Here is a 13,502-nt window from a genome sequence, read left to right as displayed (position 1 = left end):
CACCAAGGTCTAAGTCAGACGGAAGGGAAGGAATATCACCTGATTGAGGAGGCTCAGGATGTGGATCTGGATCCAAAGAGGACTCTTGGTAGGTCTTCTTTCTTTCATTATGCAAGCCTTCACCTCTCTTGTAGGTAATATGGTAATCCTTATCCTTACCAGTATCATTGTCAACATTCGGATCTGTATTCACATCTACACCCACAGCCCTGTGCTTACCAATGTCAAGTATAAAGGGAGAGATAGGTAGGGAGGAATGAAGGAGATCAGTAGCCTGTTCACTACCACAATTCTCCCCCTGAAGAGGATGCTGAGAGGGTGCAAAGAAAGGGACAGACTCAAGGAAGGTCACATCTTTGGAGATGAAACACTTGCGAGAAGAGGGATGATAGCACTTGTAACCTTTGGTAGTAGAGGAGTACCCAAGAAAGAGACACTTGAGAGCTTTGGGATCAAGTTTAGTGCGATGTGATTTATTAACATGCACATAACAAACACATCCAAAGACTTTAGGAGGAAGAGAGAAAGCAGAGACTGTAGGAGATAGAATGTCCAAGGGAGATTTGTAGTCAAGAAGATTTGTAGGCATGCGATTGATGAGGAAGGAGGCCGTAAGAAGAGCCGCAGACCAAAAGGTCTTAGGGACATGCATGCCAAACAAGAGACTACGGGTGACCTCCAATAGATGGCGATTTTTCCTTTCAGCAACCCCATTTTGTTGGGGGGTGTCAACACACGCAAGCTGATGGATAATGCCATGATCAGTAACGAAGGTTTGAAGGCCACCAAACATGTATTCCCCCCCTTTATCAGACCGAACAATTTTGATCCGAGTTTCAAACTGGGTAAGGATCATCTGATAAAAATGTTGAAATGCATCACAAACATCACTTTTATGTTTCAGAAGAACAGTCCATGTAGCACGAGAAAAATCATCAACAAATGACACAAAATAACGAAAGCCAAATAAAGAATTAGTAGGGGAAGGTCCCCAAACATCAGTATGCACAATGTGAAAAGGGGTTGCAGTTCTATTACCATGATATGGATAAGAGGAACGACAATGTTTGGCTAACATACATGATTCACATTGAAAAACATGAGAAGAAGCAACAAAAGAAAATAAGTGAGGCAACTGTTTCCTCATTACAACAAAAGAAGGGTGGCCAAGACGACAATGCCATAACAAAACAACCGCCACAGAACTACTATCATTACGGCCACACACATAAGACTGAGCTGTAGACACAAAAGGATCAAAAAGATAAAGGCCTTGCTCTTCATGTCCACTACCAATAATCCTCTTCGTCACCAAATCCTGAAAAAGACAGTAAGAAGGGAAAAAGGTGATGCAGCAATTCAAAGATTTTGTCAAGTGACTCACAGATAAAAGATTAACTGTAAGGTTAGGAACATGAAGAACTGAAGTAAGAGAAATAGATGAAGTGACAGGAATACTACCCTTACCAGATATGGAGGATAGGGAGCCATCAGCTATTCTAACCTTATCCTTACTAGAGAAAATGGTATAGGAATCATAATTATGGGACGTACCAGTCATATGGTCAGTGGCACCAGAATCAATGACCCAAGACTAGGCTGTAGTAGAGGCTGAAGTAGAGACCTGTAAAGCGGAGAATGATGAGGAACTGGCTACAGAAGGTGTAGAAGATGTGCTAAGCTATGATATGACCCGGCGAACCACTGTATCCATAAAGGCAGAGTCATCCTGTGTAGTATCTGCCTCAGTCATCACAGAGTGAGCTCGAGCTCCCCCTCTACAGCCACCACGACCACGTGTGCCAGGAGGACGGCCATGAAGAGACCAACACCTATCCTTGGTGTGGCCAGTTCTCCCACAATGATCACATTTAAACCGGTCACGACCAACTCCACTAGCACCTACTGTCTCCACTGTATTGGCTACCTCTCGGTTAGGCCCTTGGCCTCTACCACCTCTACGGGTGTCTCGGGAAGAACTGGAGTTGAGGGCTGACCTCTCAATAGAAGATACAGAAGCGGGCTCCATAGCAACACGCCGAGTCTCCTCACTCTGTAAGTAACTACAGACCTCACTAAGAGATGGAAAGGGAGACTGGCCTAAGATCAGAAGCCTGATGGGCTCATAGTCAAGGTTCAGACCACCAAGTAAGGTAAAGACACGCTCTTTTTCAAGAGTCTGATATACCTTGGGCTCATCCTCTGGGTCCTTCAAGTGGAGATCCCTGTAGTGGTCATATTCTTCCAAAAGGCTAAGGAAGGCATTGTAGTACTCAGAAATGGTCCTATCACCCTGCCTCATGGAGTTAATCTTTTGGTAAAGCTGGTAGACCTTGGCAGAGTCACCCACTCGATCAAAAGTTTGTGCAACACTGTCCCAGATGGCCTTGGCAGTCTCCTTTCTTATAAACCTTCGCCCAATCTCAGGTGTCATAAAGAAGATCAGCCATGTCATGACTGTAGAATTGTCGGCCTCCCATTGGTCAAAGCCAGGTGAGCTAGGCTCTGGAGCCTTAATGGTACCTATAATGTACCCAAGTTTCCGTTTGCTTCTTAGTGACAGCCTCACGGAGTGTGACCAATCCAAATAATTGGTGCCATCAAGTTTTACAAAGGAGATCTGTGTAGGCACACTCTCATAAACAACTTGAGGTGCAGTGGGAAGAGGCTGTGAGGTAGCCGAACCAAGTTCAGATGCAGATGTATCACCCATAGTGTATGGGAAAGAGTACTTGACCATAAACAGGTAACAACCAGCAAGGGGAGTGCACACTCAACCCAAGGAAATTATCCCAACACACAAAAACAGAGCTGCCAGCTTAAAGACAAAGATTCCAGCACAACAAAGCTTCACTCCCACACTCTTCAAGAGATAAAACAGCTTAAACAAGCCCCAATATTTCAAATGCAGATATTCATCATCACTTTTCAATCAAACAAGAGGTCCAATATACCCTAAATGCAAGAACAAGGAAAATGCAGCATTATCGGGTTTACCTGGGCAGAGAACAACACCACGAAACTGAGTAGAACTCAAAGAGGAGTCTCATCCATCAAAGGAGAACACGAAGACTATAACTAGGGTCCTTATACGATCCTAGTGGGCTGGTCCAACAGCCAAACCCATGCTGAAATGGACCTGATCCATGGATTCAACCTGCAACTGGCGGAAATCTGGGCAGAAGAGCAGATCCACAAAACTGAGCTATGCTTGGACAGTACCTTCATTCATCAAGGAGGCACACTTGGAGCATATAGAGGACCCTTATACGATTCTGTTGAGCTATTCCAAGCTCCAAAAACATGCCGAGAATGAGAGAAACATGGCCTTTACTCTTGAGCTGGCGGAAACCCTAACTGCTGTTTGGTTCACTTCAAAACAGCTTCAATGGAGCTCCAAAGTAGCTCAAGAATCATCCTCAATCACCTAAATAGGTTATAGAGAACCTACTTCATACCTCTTTTGCAAAGGATTTACATAGGAACCTCTTCTTTGAAATCCCTTGAGTTCTAGGATCTCAAAGAGAGGGAAAAAGATGAGGAAAATAGAGATGATACGACTCTCAAACCTTTGGCTCTGATACCAAGTTGGATTTTAGTTTAAGGATGTAGGTAAGAGAAGAGGAGGAAGATGGTGGAGAGGAAGAGAAGAAGAAGAGAGCAAGAGAATGGAAGAGTAATATTTCGGTTGTAATGGTTGTGTGTGTGAGTGAGATCTCCACACATCTATATTACTTCAAAGTCATAAATTAAAGTATTACAACTCACTCCCTAGGGAGGTAAAAGGTAAAAAAGAAGAAAATACAGAATTACATAATAAGGTAACTAGTAACAAGACTAGTACCAGAACTACCCTTATTACAACTCTATACACATCTAACTTCCTTCTGCATCGCCACATCCCTGTCTCCCCCTATTGCTGCCTCTTTTGGAACAATGTGGAAGACACTGATCACCTATTCTTTGAGTGTCCTACAACGGCAGTGATCTGGAAAGGCATCTTACTAAAGTGTTGGCCAGCCTCTAGAAGAATTCTTCCTTTCTCCTGTGAATGGATTTGGATCGACATGACTTTTGCTGGCCGCTCATTATGTGATACTATTGGAAAGCTAGCTTTTTGTGCAACTTTGAACCATATTTGGATGGAGCGCAATATCAGGAAATGGACCTCCAATTCTAGATCTTACCAGCAAATTTGGGATTCCATTTCCTTTGATATTAAGGTGAAGTTATCATCAGCCCGTCCCTCTTCTTGCAGTGATACCCCAAGGAACAGGCTCCTGGGGTCTCTCTTCTGTCTCCCTTGTTTCCTCTAGCCCTCAAAGCTGAGGCTTGGGTTTCTTATTTTTTGTTTTGTTGCTCACCTTCAAGGCCCCTATAATTCTTTTTTTCCTCCTTGGTATTGAATTTCTTATTCACCCAAAAAAAAAAGGTTGGTGGTAGGGCCAAAGGGGCGGGACTGGGCCACACCAGAGGCACTAAATGGGGCACGGCCAGATGGGCCACGTTGATAAGGTGGCCCGATAGAGATGGGCTAGGGACACAACCTTGAGTAGCTGGAGGGCTTTGAAGGGTTGTAGGCCTAAAAAGAGAAGTAGGCCAAACAGAGAGTAAAGGGCGGTAAAGTGTACTAGACAAGACCGTGAGGAGCCCTACCTCGATATTTGGGATAGGTAGAGGGGAGGAGGGAACAACAGAGCGAGATATGGAGTATTTCAAAGTACGCGAAGGGTGAGGCAATGAAGGAGGGTGTCAAAGACGCAGAAGAAGGGAGGGAACTAGGTAGGGCTGCCTGCCTCATTCTTAAAAGATGAAATTTCATAGATATATACATCAATAAATTGCATTTGATTGAATTCAACTACTTATAAGTAAGCTAAAAGCTTGTGCAAGGACGGTGGGTGGAGAGATCGGGTTTCATGCCTGGCACACATGTTTTGGCCTTGTGTGTCCATAACTCAAAATAGGTGACCTAACGGCCGCTGCCTGACTAGACATACCAATAGTCACCAAATTCATATGGGCTACTGGGGAGTGGGCAATGATCTTCTTAAGCGATCTGTTGGAGGAGGTGACGAGCTAAGAGAGGGGCCTAGCCGCCTAGTAGAAGATGGCGACCATTTGAGGGACAACCTGGGTAGGGGATGCCAGCTACAGGGACTGCCAGCACCTCGGGAGAAGGGAAACCCTGGTAACGACAGGGAGACTGACGTTAAGGGATTGTAGGGAGAGAACTTGTTGCTGCCATCAGTCCTAGGGCAATGGACCGGCGGTAGGGAAGGGAGGACAGCTGCATGACCGCGAGGAGACCCAGATGTCTACATTTCGTGTTGGCGGTTAACCCTACGACGGTGACTTCTACACCAGCTGCAACTAAGGTGTAGAAAACCTAGGATCTGTAACCAGTAACTCTAGAGAGAAGAAAAGAGAAGAGAAGATGAAAGTTGTAAAATACTTGAATGAACTAATTGATAGCTAAGCCCCTCTATTTATAATAGAGGGGAAATTACAAATAGACTAAACAAGGCGATGTGGGACTAAAACCCACATAGCCGTCATAAACTAATAACATAATAAATAAACTAACCCCAAAAGGACCAGCATACCCCCACGGTATTCTGGATTACATATTCCAACATAAGGGAATGAAGTGGAAAAGAGGCGGAAGGGTCAGGGAGGGTTATAGAAGAAGGGGGAGGGGGTAGAGAGTGTTGTGGTGAAGAAGAGGGGGGGGCAGGGCTTAGGGGAGCAGGATTTGGTATCCTGGCCGAATACCTTGAATACCTAGCAATGAGGAGGAAGCCATTCATATTGGACAGACTTGTTGGGGGTGACCCAAAATGCCCTGCCCAGATCCCGGCTCGGGCGAGGGAGCGATGCGCGCTGGCTAGTGTGCAATAAGGAATTAAAGTTGCACCTTCCCTCGCAATGCGTCTTTTGGGGGATTGGCAAGCGCTTAATCCTACAATTCGTATCAGAGCAGGTGGTCGCGAGTTCGAGTCTCCCCGGTGCCATGGGTGCTCTGTTATTGGGCGGCATTTGGGGGGGGATTGTTGGGAGTGACCCAAAATGCCCTGCCCAGATCCCAGCTCGGGCGAGGGAGCGATGCACGCTGGCTAGTGTGCAATAAGGAATTAAAGTTGCACCTTCCCTCACAAGGCGTCTTTTGGGGGATTGGCAAGCGCTTAATCCTACAAGACTGAACGTAGGAGTAACCCTCATCATCTGCAATAGTAATGGAGCTCGATGGGGATTCTTCAGCAGGAACTTCGACGCAAATCCTGGCGAAAGCTAGCCTGTCCATGATCTTGGTTCGGCCAACAGAGTACAAGGGTTTCCCAATGACCAACCCAACAATATTGAGCCCAGCTTCACACCAAAAATGAAACGAGAGCCCTGGTAAGGTGATCTAGAAGGGAATGGTACTGAGATCTACCCAATGCAATTTGCAGGTACCAATCCCATTACCGGAAGATGATCGGTTTTCTACCAACTTGCCAAGGGCCACCTTCCAATGCACGAATTTTGTCTTCCTTGTTGGTGAATTTGATGATGAAGAAACCAGTATCCATCAAGTATCAATGGTTCCATGAATCTTCCATTGTTTAGTCAAAGAGATCTTAACAATGTTGAATGGAGGATGGTTGCCAATGAAGTGCCCAACCAGAGAGTTCTACTATTTTGAAGCTTCCTTGTCCAATAACCCAGTTGGGCACTAGCAACCTTGGAGGATCCGACCAAAGTTGGCGAGACGAAGTGAAGGGGCAGACCTTCGCTAGTATTTGAGGGAGCTTGAGAAAAGAGAGAACTCCCAAGTCATCACTCTCAGAGGAGGGGAGAGGAAGGCGGAAGGACCAGGTAGGGGAGAAGAGGCAGTAGGACCAAAGGGACCAGAGGTAGCAATGGGATTGGGTGGAGGGAGGCACCATACCAGGGAGGCCAGCCATGGCGGCAGCACTCAGGGAAGGGGGGCATCTCATACAGGGAAGGTGGCGGCACTCGGGTTGAATCTTAGAAGAGTTCATTTTTATCTTTATGAAAATGAAATATTATTATCAAATGGTCAGAATCATCTAGGTTGACTATCTATTTGTCCAAGAGAATTGTTACAAGGGTGTCAAATATTTGCAGTTTTCAGATTGAAGAATACATGCTTCATGTTTCATGGATGTCATGCTGTGTTGGTCAAGTGCTCACTTGCTGAACACTTGGTCACAGATTGAAGTCCTGGAAACAGGGGTAAGGCTGCGAACATTTGACCCTCCCCAGACCCTGCTAAACGCGGGAGCCTTGTGCACTGGGTACGGCCTTTTTTATAGGCTAGCTAACTTTAAAGTAACTCAGGGAACTACCCAACATTCTCCCAAAGGTGGTCCACTTTGATTTCTTTACTAGGAACGTTCCTATTCCAGCCACATTGAGGATGATATGGCCAAGATGGTCCATCCATCAGATAGAGGACCTTCAGTTTTGCACGTCTGCTACATGTTCATTTTTCTGTCCACTGCAACATTTTTACTGAGTCAGCTGCATGCCCCAATGTATTAGAATTTTGTTACTGCAGCCATTGAAGCTTCCAAGCTTTCCTGTCACTAAAATCCCAGAAGGGAGGACTTCTTTTGCGAGCCAACATGTTGAGCCCTTCTGATATGCTGACAAAGCTGCTATCTGGAAGATTCCTGGATAACCTATTTATTTTTAGCTGTCTCAACCCTAGTTAGCAAATTCGGATTCGAAAATTATTCGAATAAAGAATTATTCGGAATGATTCGTTTTGTTAATTTAAGATTTCGGTCAAAAAAGCGGACATAATAAAATTCTGATTCGGATTCGGATTCGGATTCGGATTCGGGAATTATTCGTTTACCAAAATAAAAGTCGGGCAAAAAATTCGGACGTTATTTTAAATATTTATAGTATCTGTTTAACATTATCAATCAATTAACATACCTACATTAAATACAAGTAACATAAAATTGGGAATACAAGCATTTATACTCAACTAATTCCATCATCCATAAAAGCATAACAAGAATTACAATGGTCTAAAGCATAACAAAAATCAAAATCATAACATTTCATCTACCTAATTCCATCATCCATGCAAGTGTAATATTCCTGCATGGCACCAAATGGGGTCCTAGTTATTTAATTCGCCGAATTATTCGCGAATAATTCGGCCGAACCGAACTATTCCGAATAATACGATTAATTCTTGCCGGATACGATTTAAAAATACAAATCGAAAAAAGTCGCGACTTATTAGAACTATTTAAAAAAACACGATATATTCGGCCAAACCAAATTATATACGAATAATTCGGTTAATTAAAAAAACTCAAAAAAAATCCATGAATCCCATAATTCCCATTCCCGTAATTCCGTTATACGTATTCTGTTAGGTTTCACTTTCACACAGTCACACCCCTTTAACCTTTTTACGGTTTTACCATGAGTCCATGACTCCATGAGACTGTGAGAGAGACAGAGTCAAAGACTCAAAGACGGCTGTGCTCTTCTTCTTCTCCAATTCAGGCCACCGCTGCAAGCCGCAAGCTTGTTACTTGCAAGGCTGCAACTGCTATCTTGTACTCTCGTCTCTCGTGACTCTCGTCCCACATGCCACATCCTATCTATAGATCTACCCGGTTCAGAGATTTCAGCATCGGGAACACTCCATGTGAACTTCTGAAGCTATTGATCCTCTGCCCCCTTCTTCTTTTCCGTCTATATTCAGATTTCAGCCAGCGAGACTCTCTTCTCCGTCTGCCTCTGTAAGTATTTTCTCAGCCTTAGTCAGTGACTCAATGTTATTGATGGGTTTTAATTTTACTTGAAAAATATCTTCTTCCACAATCGAGATCGAGATCGAGATCCATCGAAGAACTGGAAAAGAAATAAAGATAAACGAAAATACGAAATCTTTCTCAAATCCAACGTGTTTGGAACTTTGGAGTATAGCTGTATGCCTGTATGGGAGCCATGTAAGATTCGCAATAGAGAATTAAAGATAAAAATAGTTACTAAGAAAGAGACTTCTTTTGACAAAAAAAAATAAAATAAAATAACTATTACAATACTCTCTAGTCTCTAATCTCTGTAGGAGAAATTTTAGAATGACAGAATGAATTCTCTTTTTTGACCGAAAACTTAAATTAACAAAACGAATCATTCCGAATAATTGTTTATTCGAATAATTCCCGAATCCGAATTTGCTAACTAGGGATGGGGTACCATTCATCCATTTATAAAACAATTATTAACTCAAAGGGAGCTCCTCTATTTTCCATGATTCATGGTCTCATAGGAGAATTCACAGGTGGAACTCTCTCAATACAATAACTACCTCTAAGGCTCTAAGTTACCTTCACGGCTTCACATGACACACACACAAATTAAAAAAAAAAAAAGAATAATCATAATTCTGTCATTCTAAAATTGAAGAAGATATTTTGTTCACACACACACAAATTAGAAAAAGAGAATGTCATTCTGTCATTCTAAAATTTCTCCTACAGAGATTAGAGAGTAGAAAGTATTGTAGTAGTTATTTTATTTTTATTTTTTTTGTCAAAAGAAGTCTCTTTCTTAGTAACTATTTTTATCTCTAATTCTCTATTGCGAATCTTACTATCCCCACGGCTCCCATACAGGCATACAGCTATACTCCAAAGTTCCAAACACGTCTGGATTTGAGAAAGATTTTGTATTTTCGTTTATCTTTATTTCTTTTCCAGTTCTTCGATGGATCTCGATCTCGATTGTGGAAGAAGATATTTTTCAAGTAAAATTAAAACCCATCAATAACATTGAGTCACTGACTAAGGCTGAGAAAATACTTACAGAGGCAGACGGAGAAGAGAGTCTCGCTGGCTGAAATCTGAATATAGACGGAAAAGAAGAAGGGGGCAGAGGATCAATAGCTTCAGAAGTTCACATGGAGTGTTCCCGACACTGAAATCTCTGAACCGGGTAGATCTATAGATAGGATGTGGCATGTGGGACGAGAGTCACGAGAGACGAGAGTAAAAGATAGCAGTTGCAGCCTTGCAAGGAACAAGCTTGCTGCTTGCAACAGTGGCCTGAATCGGAGAAGAAGAAGAGCGCAGCCGTCTTTGACTCTGTCTCTCTCACAGTCTCATGGACTCATGGTAAAACCGTAAAAAGGTTAAAGGGGTGTGACCGTGTGAAAGTGAAACCTAATGGAATACGTATTACGGAATTACGGGAATGGGAATTATAGGATTCATGGATTTTTTTTGAGTTTTTTTAATTAACCGAATTATTCGTATATAATTCGGTTCGGCCAAATATATCACGTTTTTTTAAATAGTTCTAATAAGTCGCGACTTTTTCCAATTTGTATTTTTAAATCGTATCCGGCAAGAATTAATCGTATTATTTGGAATAGTTCGGTTCGGCCGAATAATTCGGCGAATTAAATAACTAGGGTCTCAACAGCGTCCTGAAGTACCCTTGTCATAGTGTTATTCTTCGCCCAACATTTATCCCCATTTACAAAGTTAATAGTGCACATAGCAGGGTAGATATAAAGAGATTCTGTTTGGTCATATTTTGGTAGGTGCTTGTAGCATTTAGGTTTAACCTTTCATAGCCAGAATTTTGAGTTCATGGATGCTGGAGCAACATGGTAGGGGATCTTTGAAAAGTTTGGTTGGATGAATATGAAGGAATTAGATTGAACTTTCATGACTTGGAGGCTATTGGGATCGTCATTATTTGGGTTTGGTTAAAAGAAAACATTTGAAGTGTGGCTTTCTATGTCGAAACTTAGATCGCTTGTCATTATTGCTGTTCTTTTTTCCCCTTGTTTGGTGTACTTATGACTTTCAAGTCTGTTGTGTGCACTTTGTTGGCTTGCTTTTCTCTGTCTCTCTCTCTCTCTCTCTCTTGCCCCTTTTTCCCCCCAAATGGGATTGATGAAGGAACAAGAGAATTTCTGCTTACATGTTTTCTCTTATTCTATGTGTTTTGACTGGACCCTTGAGATGTTATCAGGTACAGGCTCTACCAGCTGAGTACCTAAAGCAGGGTGAAGCAGAAACCATAGTACCAATGTGGCTTAAGGCCCTGGACAGTGCAGCCTCCGACTATCTTGAGAGCAAGACATGTGATGTTGGAAGTAACCATGGTTATATGCAAGGGAAAGGTGGAAGAGTACTCAAGCGTATAATTCGAGAATTTGCTGACACCCACCGCAATGTTCCAAATTTGACGTGATTTTGGTTATCACATAGCATTTGGCAGCTTCTATTATTGTCTACACCATATATTTCATCTCAAGGCTCTCAATCCTGTTGGCAGCCGCACCAGTAACGTTGAACTGTAAATTGATGGCAGCTTGGTTCAAATTAGGTGTCCAACCAACCAACAAAGTTATTTCTCCACCAAATATGAAATAACTCTTCCGATAATTCAATCCTGTACAGTATTGGGTTTTTTTCCAGATTTTTTTTATACCTCAACATTTGAGGAAAATTTTTTATGTCAAAACATTACACACAGAAACCACCTCACTTGTATCGAAAGGAAAATTCAATGGAAAAGTTTGTCTGTTCACTTGCAATAAATGAAAAACTGTGGGATGTTGCTTTTTTTTTTTTATCTTTTTTTTTATAATCAATTTATTCTCTTCACTGATCTTCTGTCGACTGCTGTCTCTGAAATTTGGGTGTGGATGTGTTGCATTATCTTTGGGCATATAGATTTTTCAAGAGAATGTAAACTTGAAACAGTTTTTAGTTCGGATCTGGCTCCTCTCCAGGGAGCTCAGCATCCAGGGAGTGCCCAAGGGGCATCCAAGGGTTGGGTTGTGCTGCATACATCTCGGTGCACGCCTAGGGATGTGTGTGGCACTCCCCAACGGCTGGATACCCCTTGGGCATGTTGGGCTCCGTGGAGAGGAGCTCAATCCTTGGATCCCCCTGGCACTATGACATATCACACATTAACCAGTTAGGTGTCAGTGACATGCATCTTGTTCCAACTGTAGAGGACTAAATCTGGTGATAGATTTTTCATTAACTTACGTATACTCATGATTGCCTAATCATTTATTACCCTTTGCTAAAAAATCTTCACTCTTTTTTCAATAAAAATCGCATAATTACAGATCCATCTGTAAATTTTGGATATTTACACATGCCATCTCTATTTTCCAAAATAATTAATAAGTAAACCTACACTGTTAATTTGGGCCTAAAAACGTTAGAATTTATCATATGTAAATCAAATTGCCCTTCTTGTTAAACCATACCACTTTCTTTCATTACTTGCTCTGTGGAGCAATTACAAATTGAAAGGAGAAGCCTTAACTTGTCGATGCTATTACACTTCTGAGGCGATCACCATTCTTACCTCTAAGTCACCTTGTTTTAGGTAAAAAATTTAAGGACAACTAAAACCTGTCAATAATACGTCACGTATAAATAATTAAATCAATTTTATTAATTAAAGATCCGGGTTTGATGGACACATATTTCTATTTGAAAGATCACCAACATCAGCACACCACCACCAACGTCCAACCACCCACAATACATTGCACAACAAAGTCGGAGGGATAAGCAAAGGGTGCTAGGGTTCAAACCACCCCTCTATGCAAATCCTGGAAATAATATCCTTTCCACCATTAACACCATGTTATCATAATCAAAAGCATAGTTGTCATGGCGTCTAGGCGACCCAAGGTGTTGGATGGAAGCTAGGACACAAGGCGACGCCAACAAGGCTGTTGGACCAAAATGCCTGCCTTGGCGACCAAGGCGCCTCGATGACAAGGTGGTCACTTGGGCGACGTCTTAACAAATACGATCAAAAGTCCATCCCCACAATTCTCCTTGCCTTGTAATTGGTTCGCAGTCCCTTCGCCACTAAATGCGTTCAGAGTATTCAGTGGAGATAATCAGTTATTTAATGGGAATAGGTCATCACACCACCCCAATTTCCTTGTCCATTTCACAACAATTTAACTCCTATTTAGACGTCAAACTCTTGAGATCCTCATGCTCTAGATAATCGGAAGATGTGATATTGTAGATTCTGCAAATGAAGCGGAAGGGAAGGCAATTGAAGAAGGGATCAGAACTGCTTAGGACAAGGCATCAAGCGCCTAGCTATTTGGACAGATTTATCGCACCTGATTTTTTTATGTAAAAGGAGAACTTTCATTGTTGGCCATGGAAACTATTTCATCTTTTGCACAACATAATGTGTACTTTAAGTTTTTTGATCTTATTGTTTTTCAAAAAGTTAATAGATCTCTAACTCAGCCAGCTCATGTACTAGCTAATAGAGCTCACATATCTAAAAGTGTAAGTACGGTAGTAGGTAGCTTGGACTGATGTAATATTTGATTAATAATTTTAATTTTCTTTTCATAAAAAAAATTGAAAGATGTGGTAGAGAAGGAGAGAAGGCAGGAGGAGGTGATGGAGGAGGCAGAGACGGGGAGTGTAGTCATGGTGGTAGAGGTGGTGGTG

At 42.3% G+C, this 13,502-nt stretch overlaps 1 protein-coding gene across 5 annotated transcripts in view; it reads left to right on the top strand.

Annotated features, from left to right (window-relative positions):
• The window catches only part of LOC122671474 (importin-13), a 144,508-nt gene extending 132,888 nt beyond the window's left edge, over positions 1-11,620 (top strand). For 2 of the 5 annotated variants that reach the window (XM_043868705.1, XM_043868704.1), the window contains exon 24: positions 11,020-11,620. In XM_043868705.1, the coding sequence (XP_043724640.1) occupies positions 11,020-11,241 (222 nt within the window). In that variant the 3' untranslated portion in view covers positions 11,242-11,620. The remainder of the gene's footprint in view (positions 1-11,019) is intronic. The other 3 variants (XR_006334351.1, XR_006334350.1, XM_043868706.1) reach the window with 3 other exon arrangements.
• Positions 11,621-13,502: the final 1,882 nt, after the last annotated feature.

This window comes from Telopea speciosissima, chromosome 8, assembly GCF_018873765.1.
Source record: "Telopea speciosissima isolate NSW1024214 ecotype Mountain lineage chromosome 8, Tspe_v1, whole genome shotgun sequence".
In the NCBI taxonomy this organism is placed as follows: domain Eukaryota; kingdom Viridiplantae; phylum Streptophyta; class Magnoliopsida; order Proteales; family Proteaceae; genus Telopea; species Telopea speciosissima.
This window is presented reverse-complemented; position numbering and strand designations above follow the sequence as displayed.